We start from the raw sequence: 15,256 nt of genomic DNA, 5'->3' as shown, positions 1-15,256 counted from the left end.
AAGCTATTTCAGTCACCCTCATGAATTATAGAATTTTAACTAAGTAATGCTGAATGGGAAGACATTTATATTTGCCAGTGCTAAACTTCTGTTTCCCCCAAATTACTGATAAAATACAAATAAAAATAGATTGGATTAAATGTAGTGCTAATATGTAACGTAGAAACTGCTTTGCGCAGTTTTGGATTTTAAAAAGTGCATTTAATATTATCGCATGCTATATGCAACTCAATAATATTTTGTCACTTTGCACTTCTGTAACACTCTATATTTGCAATCACATAATAATGAAGAGAAAGCCGGATAAGTCAAATATTTCTATGTAAAGGCAGTCTATTCCTTTCTCCGAAGGCGGGAATCAAATAATAGACTGCAGAAGTGAACGGAGGGCTTGATCCCAGCCTTTATGTGGTTGGGAAATGATGTGCTTTATGGTGAACAAGTATAGTTTGAAATAACATTTTTTTCTTTTTTGCTGTTTTTCTAGTTTGTTACTATCTTGGAAGGAGTGCTGGCAAAATTATCCAGATATGATGAAGGGACTTTGTTTTCTTCGTTTCTGTCATTTACCGTAAGTAAAGAGCTTCTTTCTTTCCTGGCTTTTGTTTTAATTTTTGGTTTTGGTTTGGGAGAGGAGTTATGTTGTGTCATTTTGTTTTGGGATGGGTGTATGTGTTAATTACCGTCAACTATTGTATAATATTAACACTATGTGAAAAGCCAAACATTTCATAACAGCAGGTAATCCAACATCATTTCTATATCATTTTTAAATGTACAATATGTGTGTATTTTTATGAAGACACACACACTTTTCTATATGTATGCATCCAAAGAGTTGCCTGCCTAAGCCCACCTTAGCTAGCTCTGGCAAATGACTTAATGTGCGCCACCGTTTCCTCATCTGTAAATGAGAAAAATTAATTTTAGAGTTTGTAAATGAAGACCTGCACACAGGCCTGCAGATATGTTTTATATGGTCCTCACTGTGTCAAGTACGTTCTTCTTAACTGAATTGCCTACATTTAAAAATCAGAATTCACAGAAAATTCTATATTTCTGGGGGTGCCTGCATAGCATGCTAGGTGCACAGCAAGTCTGCTGGAACTGTGTCTTGGGGGTCTTAGACTGGACATGTGTTTACAGTTTGCTATAACTCCCTCCGGGCTGTTTCACTCATTCACATACCTAGCTGGGCTTGGGAGCCATTTAAGTTTACAATTTTTGGAACATATGATCTCATTATCTGCAAATTCCAAGAGGCTCTGATTTTGTGCCAAAATTGGGCAAGGGCATAGAAATGAGGTAGCTAAGGCTGGGCCGAAACCAGCCTTATTTTCTATGGATAAATGATCAGTGGAGATGGTTGCTATAAATGGGCTGCTTCAGGGGCCCAGTTCTCCCACTCTTCCTGATGCTAGGCAGGCACCACAGCTGCATGCTCCCTGCCATTTCTGACAGCAGGTTCCTGCTGGCTCTGAGACTAGCTGTTTTCCTCTGACAACACCATAGGAAAGGGAATCAATTTAGGACCCACTGCCTGTGGGTCTTTAAAACATTCTCACTGTATGAAGAATCTTTCAGATAGTGATTGAATGCCAAAACAAGGCCCAGCACAGGGTAGTGGATAGCACATTATCGTCCTTGGAATCCAACAGAGCCAGGCTCGAATCCCATTGCCAATGTTAACAGCTGTGTGATCTTTAGCAAGTGTCTCATCCCCTCGAAACTTCAGTTTTCTCATTTGTAAGGGAGTGCGGGACAGATAATATCTTCCCTAATGAGCTATCATGAAGATAGTAATGTAGGTGAAAGAGCTTAGCATAGGCCTAGCTCATAATAGATTTCAATAAATGGCAACTATTATTTTTTAAAAGTAACTAATATGAGTATTATAAAATGCAAACATACATGCACACAACTTCTTTCCAAATATACCCTACTTTGATCTTTCCCCAACCCATACATTAATATTTTGGGGAACTAAGGGAAATACAGTCAGAAAACATTTAAAACAGTTTCTTCTGATATGCAGTTCTGACCTTCCCAGGTATAAGGATTGAATTCAATCCCAGAGGTGTGATGGCCCTCATCCCTGGAGCTTTACTGGCAAAGGTGAGGTGGGAAGGGGATAAGGACAGTAGGAATTCCATCTAATTTCACTCTATAGAACCTGCTATAATATGTCACAGCTGAAAGGAAACCTATCCAACCCAATCCTTTGACAAACAAAGCAGCCAAGGCCCAGAGAGGGGAGTGATTTGTCTAAGGTCACACAGCAATTGGCGGAGTGGGGACAGGAACCATTGTGTCCTGCCAGCTTTCCCCCACCACTGAATGGCTTCCTGGAGAGAGTGGGATTCAGCTGACAATTGCCTGGCGCTGGAAGGCAGATGGGCAAATGAGAGGGGAAGATTCATAAAGAAGGATTCAGGGCACATGAGTGGGAAATATTAGACAGTGTTTCTTTCCTCAGTGAAGTCCTGGAAATGGTGAAAAGAAACAGAATTCAATGCAACATTTCTGGAAAATGTTTCCCTGACACCCACAGAAGACATTGCTTTCTTTGCATCTTCATTTTGAGCAACCGTTTTTGTTGCATTGGACTTGAACCTGTAAAACCCAGGAAAGCTCCTCTGCTCTTTACTGAGCAGAATTCAATCCACCAAGGGCCGCACCCTAATTACTGGCCTACCAAGAGGACTATGGGAAGGTGGTCCAGGGGCAGTGATATCAAGAACAGGGCATCAGGGAGTCTCACAGGAGGGTTAGAGACAGGACACCCAGAGCATCCTGTGCAGAAGTGTTCAAACTGAAATTCCCATCCTCTCATCTCCCTTTTCAGAGACATTTTGCAGCCTCACAGCATGCCTAGCAAAGGCAGTGTAATGCAGAACACTTCGGTGCCTGTTGCTGGGCCTGTAACTTCCCTCCTTAGTGACACTTCTCCCACACACTTGGCCACCCCAGGCCAAAAGCACCCACTTATCATTTGCAGCCCGTGTTCTCATCTCCTGCCAGTATTCCAGTATTAGAGAAAGTGAACTGTGTTTATAGGTGGCAGGAATATCTCCACACATGGATTCTGAGTTCCTGCCCAAATTCCAAATGGCCTTTGAAGGCTTCCATCAGCCCAATTGTGTTAATTCCCCAGGAGTCGAGTGGAAGCAAAAGGGTTGAGCAGAGGCAGCAGGTATACTGTGCAAAGAGCTTGAAACCTGTGAAAGAACCAGCTGTGAGTCCTAGGACCCTGTGCAGAGGCATAGAGATAGTGCCGACGCTCTGGCATGAGTTCCTTAACTCCGCTCCCATTTCTGATTCAATTCTTCAAGTATTACTGTGCACTTACCACGTCCCCACCTCAGCAGGGCTGCCAAGGATGAGCCATGTGCTCTGCCCCCCAGAAAGCTGACGAGTATCGACAAATATGCCACCCTTTCCCCCTCTTTCTCCCGCTGAGCGCCTCCTTTCCTGGGTGGGCTTGTTTCATGGTCCAAGCCAGACATTTTGGAAAACGTCTGCAGTGGCACGGAGCAGGCAGGAATATTTATTTCTCGTCTCCATCTGCATTGCTTCCTCTCTTGGAGAGGAGCTGGGGGGAGGAGGGAGGATGAGATGTGGCTTCTTCGTGCCAGCCCGAGAGGCGCCCAAGCGCACCCTCCTCTCCTCCCTCACCAGCTTCAGCAGCAGTAGCAGTCTGGGATTTATGGAGGCAGGCGCCTTTCGAACTTTTGAAAGATCAGCCCAGTTGGAAGACGCAATTAGCAACTATCTGCCCATTTCCTTTGACTGCAAGATGTGCTTTTGCGTGGGATGCCTGTTTGGAAGGGTCCCTGTCTTGTGGGTAGCCACTTGTTGTTCTTTTAGGAGGCCAAGAAGAGAGGCAAGCAGGTACCCATGTTCCTCCCACAGAAAATGACAATGCTTTTCTCTGTCCTCTGCAAGTGTTAACAAATATGCTGGTTCTAGAATGAATTCATTCATTTACTCAACTTCTGTTTACTGAGCACCTATGTGTCATGTGCTGTGCTAGGTGCTAAGGACACAGCAATAGGCCAGAAAGGTGTGTCCTCGGCTCTTTTGGGAACTTACATTTAGTAAAGGAGACAGGCAATTAAAAATGAAAGAAAATTATCCAGTGGGAGAAACATTTCCACAGGACATAAACTGAAGAGCAAGAGAAAGTGGGGAGGTGATATGACTTCAGCCAGGATGTTCAGGCAAGTTCTCTCTGCAGATGACATGAGAGACTTGAGCTCTCAAGCTTGAAGGAGTCAGCGATGGATACAGAAGAGGGGAGAATCTTCTGGACAGAATAGCAGCTGCATTAGCCAGGAGGCAGGAAAGCAGGAGGCGTTTTTGCGGGATATTCTAGAGGTGACATAAACATGGTTTAGGGATTAAGTGAATGTTGAGGGTGGAGACTTGACTGCAGAGGGCAAAGGTGGAAAGCTTGAGAACTATGATATACTGAAGAGCTCAGCTGAGCTAATGAGTCATGAGAGTCCATGCGGTACAGTAAAAAAGACAGCACAGGGTAGGGAGAACTGGGATGGTAACCCAGCTCGGCCCCTTACCAAGGAGCTGTGTGACCTGGAACAAGGGACCACATCTTGGCTTTTAATTTCCTTCAGTGTAATATGATGATGGTTATATTAGATGAATTCAGAAGTCTAAAATAACTATAAGAGCTACAGCTCCTATTCCTTAAACATTTGCTAAGTGCCTGGCACAAAGCTACCTGCTTTAAATGTATTTTTCCTGCTGAATCCTCAGAACAATCCCATTCCAACACTCTTCTGCAGATGTTGAAACTAAGGCTCGGAAAGGTTAAGCGCACCTCCCCCCACCCCCCACCCCCAGCTCACGTGAATTCTTCCTTCACTAAACCCTGGGGCCCCTGCAGAAGAATAAAGATGTAGGAGTAGCCCAGGCCCCACCTCAAAGCAGACAGAACCTTTATTAAGTTCTGTCTGAACTTTATATCAAGTCCTCTGAACTTCCTTAGAATTCAGACATCCTCCTCCGATCAAACAAATCCATTTGAGGTGATCACAACACAACATGGAAGCCACTCGCAACAGGAAGAATAAAACGTATCTTAGGGCTGTCAGGAGCCTGAAACCTACCATATGTCCAGTCTTCTTTGTCTTAAGTTGCCCTCACTCACCCTGTTTTCCTTTTACCAGCATTTTGATTGTCTTGCCACCTGGAAATGAAACAAAACAGATATGTTTCTCCCCACTAGCATTTGTGAGAAGAGCTGGAGTTTGTGTAAATCAGTAGCATCGACTGCTTTTGTGCAGAGCTCTTGATGCCATGCCTTAGAAGGAGAATGCCACCTGAGCCGGAACTGGATCAATGAAATTCACTTCTGTTCACAGAACATTTTAGTTAAGAGGCAATCTGAATTCTAGAATGGGGTGAATATCCCTCAGAGTTTGTTAGTATTTTCTCTCATGGCATTTCACTTATGCTTTGGCTTCAGGGAATGTCCAGGGTAGGAGAGACGGCTTTTTACAGTGTGGGTTGATGATGAGTGATGCAGACAGAGGTTTTGGTTTACCCTCCAGAGGGTAACATCACCAGATTATTCACTGCCAAATACATGTAATTTTTAAGTCAATTGGCTTCTACATTTCAGAGTGGAGGTGTCTGCCTTGGACAGAAGCATCAACTGTGGTAGTAGTAGCTGGCGTTTATTGAATACATACTATGTGCCAGACACTGTGCTAAGTGTTTGCATACATTTTCTCATTTGATCCTCACAATTACTCTATGCAACTGATTTAATTATCATCCGCATTTTATAGATAAGTGATGTTGAGTGATTTGTCAAAGTCACATAGCTATTAAGACTCTACCCTAAATTGCTCCTTTATTATTAGAAAAATGTTATTCCCCACAGATACACAGAAATCTGTAGGTGAAGTCAATTAGAGGCTTTTCCAGAAACTATCCACTAGCTGATACCACTTCTAAGAAAAAGAGTCGTCTATTTTTCATATATTACCAGCAAAAATAATTTATAAAGATTTTACTCAACAGCCAGCTATTTTACCGTAATACTGAAGTAACAGACATTCAAAATTCCCCACTTCCTTTGTGCTGTCCAGATAATCATTCATTTCACATTAGTCCTTCATTCTATACCTGTTTATGGAGTGCCTACTATGTGCTAGACACTGGGGGGTTAGCGATGAATAAGACATAAAATGCTGTTTATTGGACATTTGCATGAGGGAGATACATATTCTCAACAAGTAATTTACAAGCATGGTGATTACTCAGAAAGAGAGAGTAACCAGTGCAGTGCAACTATGGCCCAAAGGAACCTAACCTCATCTGAGAGACCACTGAAGGAAATGATATTTGAGCCGAGACCTAAAGAATAAGTAGAGTTTTGCTTGGCAAAGGAGAGAACAAAGAGTATTCCAAGATACAAAGACATGGAGGTAAAAGGGAAGGTCTAGTACATTTTAGGAACTAGAAGTTCCTTGTGACTCAGGGAAAGGCCAGGCCAGAAGGAGAGAAATGGCAGAGATGGAGTTAAAGAGCAATCAGTGCAGGAGCCTGATCATGAAGGAGCTTGCCTATGGTACAGACTTTAAGGGTTTTGAGCAGGGAATTTACCAAAATCAATTCAGCTGGAGAAATTAAGGCAGGTCACAGAGAGACCAACTCCCTGTTATAAGCCAGCTGGGCTTATTGGTCTTCTGATGTTGGAGCTGAGGGCCACCTTCCAATGGAAGTCACCATTTATTTCTTCTAAAGTATTTTGTTCATATGGGCCAACCAAAAAACACTGCACTTTAAAGTTAGAGAACTCTAAAACACTGATCTGCCATATCTTCTGTCAATTTCTTTCATCAGCCACTCCCTAGTGTTTCAGAATTTGACATCCCCTTTGGGGTCTGTGACAGATCATTTTATTGCCTAGTAGGACATCCTTATTTCCAGTTGATGCCATGAAAATGGAGTTAACAATTAACACATTTGCTGTCTGAAGCAACCCTTCAGAAGCTTTACAGAAGAGAAAAGATGAGTATCCAAAGTTAACCATTTCACTTAATACTGTGTAGTGAACAGCTGGATATCATTCAAAACAAACGTAAGACAGACACAGTATTTTCTCCAGACTGTGTGGTCTAAGTGACCAGGTCACAGAAATGCTAGCTACAAAAGAAATACCTAATGAATGTGGGTATTTCCCAGCACTTTGGGAGGGAGAGATGGGCGGATCACCTGAGGTCAGGAATTTGAGACCAGCCTGGCCAACATGGTGAAACTCCATCTCTACTGAAAATACAAAAATTAGCCAGGCATGGTGGCAGGTGCCTATAATCCCAATTGCTTGAGAGGCTGAGCCCGGAGAATCACTTGAACTCAGGAGGCGGAGGTTGTAGTGAGCCGAAATTGCGCCACTTCACTCCAGCCTGGGCGGCAGAGCCAGACTCCGTCTCAAAAAAGAAATAGAAAAAAGAAATACCTAATGAATAGGTACATGGCTTCAAACAGGAAATAGATGTCATGAAATTAACTATAGATTCTATGCTGACCTCCAAATCACATGCAGTGGGAAGCTTATCACCAGAAAGTTAGAGAGTGATTAAGATAAAGGTGTGACTGTGAAGCCCAGACTAACAGAAACATAGGCAGGCTATTGACCGTTTCTCAGCCTTGGTTTCTTCATCTATAGAGTGGGAATGCTGATAGCTGCTTCAGAGAGCCACTGGGCTAATAAGAGATTAACAGTAGGCCTTTCATAACACCTGGTATATAGTAAGTAGGTGCTCCATAAATAGCCATTCTTAGCCTTACTGTCAAATTACTCAAAAGTGTAAGAAAGTTTACATGACCCTGGTGCTTTTTTTATTTTTATTTTTTTTAATTATACTTTAAGTTATGGGATACATGTGCAGAACGTGCAGGCTTGTTGCATAGGTATACATGTGCCATGGTGGTTTGCTGCCCTCATCAACCCGTCATCTACATTAGGTAATTCTTCTAATGCTATGCCTCCCCTAGCCCCCCACCCTGCAACAGGCCCTGGTGTGTGATGTTCCCCTCCCTGTGTCCATGTGTTCTCATTGTTCACCTCCCACTTATGAGTAAGAACATGCAGTGTTTGGTTTTCTGTTCTTATGTTAGTTTGCTGAGAATGATGGTTTCCAGCTTCATCCATGTCCCTGCAAAGGACACGGACTCATCCTTTTTTATGACTGTGTAGTATTCGATTGTGTCACATTTGCTTTATCCGGTCTATCACTGATAGACATTTGGGTTGGTTCCATTTTCTTACCAGTTCAGTCTTAGCATACCAATCATTTCTCCTGTAAGCTGTCCAAACTATTATCCATGACAAGGTCAACCAAAACTCTTGTGACTTATATTTTAGCACATTCTTGCATGCAAAAATTTGATTCATCAAAGACATTTTCCATTATGTTTAGTATTTTTTTTTTTCATTTTGTGTTTTATTTTAATGCTAAAAGAATTTTTCGGCCCGACGCAGTGGCTCACGCCTGTAATCCCAGCACTTTGGGAGGCCAAGGCAGGCAGTTTACTAGGTCAGAAGATCGAGACCATCCTGGCTAACATGATGAAACCCCCTCTCTACTAAAAAACACACACACACACACACACACACACACAAAATTAGCCAGGCCTGGTGGCGGACGCCTGTAGTCCCAGCTACTAGGGAGGCTGAGGCAGGAGAATGGCGTGAACCAGGAGGCAGAGCTTGCAGTGAGCTGAGATCGTGCCTCTGCACTCCAGCCTGGGCAACAGAGCGAGACTCCGTCTCAAAAATAAAAGAATTTTTCATTTTTACATAGTCTCTAAAATACCTCTTTATTAATCAAAATGTTTGCTTAACTAGAAGTATATATCTAATTCTCCAAGCATATTTTGGTTTGAATCAGGTTTATTTCAGTCTGCACTGAGGTTTCTTGTTTTTCCAGTTCTGCCACTTCCTAAAGTATAATCTTAGATCAATTAATCTCTGACCTTAGTTGCCTAATCTGTAAAATGGGAACCATAAGACCTACATTATGTGGTGTGGGTAGAAGTAAATGAGAAAATGGTGGATTGGAGTAAGTATTTGATACTTGTTAGATATTGTTATCATTGTAATTATTAGTGTGGTTCTACCACTGAGCACAAATGTTAGCATCAGTTACTCAATCAGCCACTGCTGTATGTAAATTACTGAACTAAGAGTAGTAGAGAGAGATTTAAAACAAAAATCTTACTCTACTGTCTGGAAGTTACTGCCTAGAGTGCATTCAATAGAAGGAACTTTCTAGACTTTCTGGTTCAGTGTTTCCAGTGATATGCTAGAGTCTGCTTGGCTCCTACCTGCTGGTGAGAGCCACTTCTCCTTTTCTCTTCCTATGTTCAAAGTTAGGGATGTCACATTGGTAGCCTAAAACTGACCACATCAGGAGTGTTTTACTGAAATTGGCAAACACTCTATTACTTATATTTCAGTATATTATTATATTGGGGTTTTTTCTGAGGGAGATATAGAGAAAGAGAAAGGAAAGAGAGAGAGAGTGAGCCTTTCAGAAACTATCATACCACTGAGTATATCCCAAGTGTAGGATATGTACCACGTGGGACCTTAGATGCTGCTGGTGTTAGATGCTCCAAAAATTCATCATTCAATAAGACCAATCACATTGTGAAAGGGTTATTATTTTTCTAATTCCCTTTTCATCTTTATCCTTATATCAAGAAGAAAGTTTCCATCTGGTGCTCATTTGTCTTTCACACCTTTCTAAAAATCTCAATTTTTCATTTGTAACAGAGGAGGGGGAGGCTTCAGGATCAGGACCTTTAGCAGGCAACCATGTCTACCCAGAATTTGCTACCATTATTTTAGTTATATTGTATTTATTTTCACCCTGGCTTTTTTCTTATTGAGAGTGATACTGCTTTTTCATTTATAGTAGTAATACGTTTCCCTTTATAATTAAGTATTTTTAAAGTGAGCTAGTTTAAAGAGAAGTAATAAGTAACTATAATGCAGGTGGTTCATGGGTTGTAGCCAAAATCAGGAAGGTGTATTGATGCTGGAAGTCTGGGAAGTACTGATACTTTCTAGCCACTCCATTTTGCAGTTGCGGAAACTGAGACCAGAGAAGGAGAATGACTTGCACAGCTAGTTTAGTAGAACTCAGACCTCTTAACTCATCCCTTGAGCCTTGCAAAAATCCTCTCTGGGATTGCTTGTTTTCCTCACTCTTTACCTGAGAAAATGAAAAAAAAAAAAAAAAAAAAAGAGAGAGAGAGAAACCTAACCACTGTGTTACAAACCTAGGCTATGATAGATAAGTTGTCATTGGCAGCAGTGACATAATTTATACCTTCAAATTCAGGCTAAAGCAGCCTGCAGGAAAAGTCAAATAAGCTTACATGTCTGCTTGGAGATTTTACAAAATTAGAACTTTCCAATTTGCACTTCCAAGTTTCTCCTAAAACAAGATCATGTCACAAAAATCAACGAAATGGAAAAGCATACAATGTGGCCATTAGGAGGGCAAACCCTGGAGTCCAAGGGAACCGTGTTTCAAATACCAGCTCCATAATGTCACTAGTTGTGGATCTTTTAAGAAGTCAGTTAACCTCTCCAAGCCTCAGTTTCCTCATTTGTAAGCGATGAGAATTTCATGCCCACCATTGTGAGGGTGAATTCCTGATAAATTGCTTAACCTTGTGCTAGGCAAAGAGTAAGCATGCAACCATTGTTAAGTATCAGCAGTGTTAAGAGGGTGGATCTGAAGGAGCCCTTCGGCCTTGGAAAAATCGTCTCTGGGAATGAGGGATTGGGACAGAAATGAGGAAAAGGAAAACTGGAAGGGAAAACAGGTCTACTTCAATCAGGCATCTGTTCGGAAGCCCCAGGGGGTGGGGGGTAGGGGAAGATGAGAACATACACTTCCTGGATCTAGTCTCGGAGCACAGTACCCTGAACAACAGGAGATGAGAACAATTCTCATCGCTAATGAGGCTGCGGCTCCTAATCGGAGCATGGAATAGAATGCGTTTGCTTAATAGAGATCATTTCCTTGCCTTTTGCCCAACTCCCCAGCAGTGCCAGCAGCCCTTTGTTTAATAAAAGGTAGGGACTTTGAGGAGTGTGGTGGGATGGGCTGTAGGAGGCATTACTACCCTCATTACTATGATAATAGTTTAATCACAATCAATATTTATGAACATGCACAGAAGCCGTGCAATCAACCAGTAGCCCTGCAACTCAGTTTTCATATTCTTACCTAAGGATGCTTTGCAGGAAAGCCTGGGCTGTCTCCCACCTTCCCATGGCCTCCTGTGAAGCTCTACAGTGGTTCACAGAGGTCATTTCAGAATATTATCCTTGATGGTTACAGTTATATATATGAGGTCTTTTTTGTGGCTGGTGAATATTGTAATACATTTTGTTGTTCAAAATACTTCCACAGTCATGGTAGGACTTTTCCCTTCACACTTTGTTAAATTGTCTTGTGAAACGGCAGTGTAGGGACAACCTGATACAGTAGGGAATCCTTTGAAGTCAGGCCCACCCACTAGGGTTCAAATCCTAGCTCTGCTACTTCTTGACTGTGTGCCCTGAAGACAGCAACTTAACCTCTCTGAGCCCAGTTTCCTCATTTGTAAAGGGAGGAGACAAGTTCTTAGAAGATGTGAATAGGACACTGTAAATTAGGTGTTCAATCATTGGTAAATGCATTCATGATTTTACATATGACTATCAGTTATTAAATATTTCTGTATTGTTCATGAGAAATCTGAGTAGTTCATTGCTTTTCCCAAGGTCACATAGACACTAACTGAGAAAGTAGGAGTAAGAGTCAAGACTTGGTCAGTATTCTCTTTTCCATTATCTGAAATGTTATTAACACTGGATCCATTTATAGGCAACTTAGAGAAACCTTATTTTTTAAACATCTCAAACTTTAACTCTTTTCTTTCAAATGGGAATCAAATGTTGAAAGCCAGTGATCATTTTTCAAGCAATGGATATCTGGTGAGCTACCCATGAGAAATTTTTGGTGTCGCAGTTTCCACCTCTGTAAAAATGGCATTTATAAACTCTGGCCTTCTTAAAAAAGGAAACAAGGGACAATGGCCTCGTGATGTATGTGTGTCCATGTAGCATTTGACCCAGTGCTCATATGGAAATAGTGGCTCCCAACTGGCCCAGCACAGTATTGACGTTCGGTAAGCAAAGAAGACATTTTAGGCCCTCTGGTGACAGAGCCCTGGGAATCTGTCATGCTGTCTATGATTCCAGATACACTTCAAGGGTTGTGTTTTTCTCCAGTCCTCAGAAAGTATTGGAAGGGGCTTTCACTGTAATTGTCACTTGGCCCCAGGCAGAAGCCACTGAGGTTTGCTCAACTGCTCACCCGCACACGCAGTCCCAGTACATCCGCCCACTCACACATTCTGTCTCACCCAAGCAGTCGGTCCCTCAGTTGGCACTTAAAATTTATTCATCTTCCCAAGATGCACTTAGAGCATCCAGATTATGCATTGAGGGTTGGTTCTGTTAGGTTTTGATTTTGCCTTTATAGAGGACATATCCCTAAACCATGATTTCATCAACCAAACACCTTGAGAAAGTTACCCTGTGAAAGATACATTCTTCCTGCAAAATCCCTTTCTCCACTAGAATTGAAAATTGAAAATTCTATCACTTTTGTTCCTTTTTTCAATAATTTTTAATGAAAGTCATATCAGCACATGGTTAAAATAAAACGATACAGAAACATTCATAATTTTTTTTAAAAAAGACTCGGTTCTCTGTTCTACTCCTTTCTGCTCTCAATCCCTTCCTTCAAAAGGAAACTTTTTAACAATTTTTTAACCCCTGGAGTACTAAATACTGTTATTTTTTTTTTATTGTTATTATTTGGAGATAGGGTCTCACTTTGTCTCCCAGGCTGGAGTGCAGTGGCATGATCACAGCTCACCGCAGCATCGAACTCCTGGGCTCAAGTGATCCTCCTGCCTCAGCCTCCTGAGTAACTGGGAATATAGGTGCACACCACCACGCCTGGCTAATTTTGTTTGTTTGTTTGTTTTGTAGAGGTCTTCCTATGTTGCCCAGGCTGGTCTTAAACTCCTGGTTTCAAGCAATCCCCCTGCCTCAGCCTCCCGAGTGCTAGGCTTATAAGCATGAACCACTGCACCTAGCCTTTGTAGTCATTTCCTGATTGGTCAATCTTAATGATTATTTGACTCCCTACTGTAACAGAGCTTCAGCTCACTTTACATCATGCACTTCTCCTCCACTCTCCTCCTGTTACAGTTATACCAGTATTGTTCTTCCTGTCTTGGTACCATTATAACTTTAAGCTGTACCCATCCACCTTTATTTCCTGTTTCACCCACGAAATGAGACTATGACACCCATATCTTTTTTCTTCTCCTGCTTCCTCCTCCAATTTCATTTTCTAACATAGGCATTCTTAACTCATATCACTTAAAAATGCAATAGCCTATATTTATGAGTGTCCCTTGAGTCTAGACCAGCACTGTCCAATAGAACTGTCTAAAATGATGGCAATATTCCGTATCTGAGCTGTCCAAAATAGTTGTCACTAGCCACATGTAGCTCTCAAGTACTCTCAACTGTGACTAGTGCAACTAAAAAGTTGAATTTCAGTTGTATTTTCTTTTAATTTATTTAAATTTAGGGAGCCACACGCGTAGGGTCAGACCAACCTTAATATACATGTACAATTCACTAGAACAACCTGATTTTCCAGCAGAAATGACAATGATTGCTGGCACATAGTTCTTACTATGCCCAGGGACTGTTCTAAGAACTCAGTCAATAACTCAACAACCTTATGAACAATACAATTATCCTCATTTTACAGATGAGGAAAATGAAGCATAGAAAGGTTAGGTAACTTGTCAAGTAAGCGGCAGAGCTATTGAAAGTAATGGCAAAAACCCCGATTACTTTTGCAGCAACCTAATGGAATATGGCCCCACGCAGTCCAGCTTGAGTCTATGCTTTTAACCACTTCCCTATGAATAGGCTGGGCTGGGGCTGAATGTCTGATAACTTGGTGTCTCTCCATGTGGCTTTTTTTCTCTCCAAATAGGATCTCATCCTCCTGGGCTTCTCCATGTGGCTTGGGTTTCTTGCAGCATGGTAGTCTCAGGGTAGTTACACTTACACGGCAGCTGGCTTTCAAGACTGAGGAAGCAGAAGCTGCCAGACCTCTTCAAGACTAGGCTCAGAATTGGCATGGCACCAGCTCCATTATATCCTCTTGGTCAAAGCAGTTGCAGACCAGCCCAGACTCCAGGCAGATGGAGGAATAGACTCCATTTCTCAGTGAGGGAAGAGCATGCGCCTACGGAAAGCAAAAGAATTGATGGCAAGCATCTTTGGAAACAAACTATCACAATGTGAACTGGACTTCAGGTCTACATTCCAATGCAGAGAACTCCACAGACCCGTAGTGGTCTCCAGGGATCTCTTTTTATGAGGTTAGGCCTGATAAGCCAGCGAGAAATAGAATCAGAGAGGTCTACAGCACACCTGGAACATGGCCAGTAAAGAGGAGAGGAAGTAGAATAGTCAGGCCTCTTACTGCAGGATAAGTCACACGCTCTTACCTGAAGCATTCTAACCTTGAAACAGAAGCAGCACACCCAAGTTTCAGATATGTAAAGTTTAATGACCCCAACCACTAGGGGAACATAGCCTAGCCAGTGCACTGAAACCTGACCAATCACCACCCTTGGGAGGTGGAGGGAAAAGGAGTATAAAAATAATAGCCAACACTAATTAAACACATACTGTGTGCCAGGCTCTATGCAAAGATGTTTACATGTATTAGCTCCTTTAGCCCTTTACATGAAGTAAATGAATTAATACAGGGAAAATGCTTAGAATAGAATTCCACCTGTGGTAAGCACTTGAGAAACTCATCTTTTTAAAAATTAATAATCCACACAGCCACCCTATAAGGAGGAACTACTGTTGTTATTATCATTATATCTATTTTCCAAAAAGTAAGCCAATGCTTAGAAAGGTTAGTTACCTGGCCCACAGCTAGTGGGTGATGAAACCAGATGCCAGATCAAACATCTGTCTGCTGATCCCAAGCCCTTACCTTGTATGCTGCACTAATTAGGGTGTACCAAAACAAGAGACCCTTTAAGCTCTTCTTATACAGGCACCAAATACCAGTTCCTTTTGAACTGATCGTGCCTAGTGGTACTTTCT

At 42.0% G+C, this 15,256-nt stretch overlaps 1 protein-coding gene across 14 annotated transcripts in view; it reads left to right on the top strand.

Annotated features, from left to right (window-relative positions):
- The window catches only part of CADPS (calcium dependent secretion activator), a 487,588-nt gene that overhangs the window by 418,063 nt on the left and 54,269 nt on the right, over positions 1-15,256 (top strand). For all 14 annotated transcript variants that reach the window (XM_033210318.1, XM_033210317.1, XM_033210316.1 and 11 more), the window contains one exon: positions 488-571. In XM_033210318.1, coding sequence (XP_033066209.1) covers positions 488-571 — 84 coding nt within the window. The remainder of the gene's footprint in view (positions 1-487; positions 572-15,256) is intronic.

This window comes from Trachypithecus francoisi, unplaced genomic scaffold, assembly GCF_009764315.1.
Source record: "Trachypithecus francoisi isolate TF-2019V2 unplaced genomic scaffold, Tfra_2.0 Lachesis_group0, whole genome shotgun sequence".
NCBI classification, from domain to species: Eukaryota; Metazoa; Chordata; class Mammalia; order Primates; family Cercopithecidae; genus Trachypithecus; species Trachypithecus francoisi.
The sequence above is the reverse complement of the archived record's forward strand: the minus strand, read 5'-3'. Positions and strand labels throughout refer to the sequence as shown.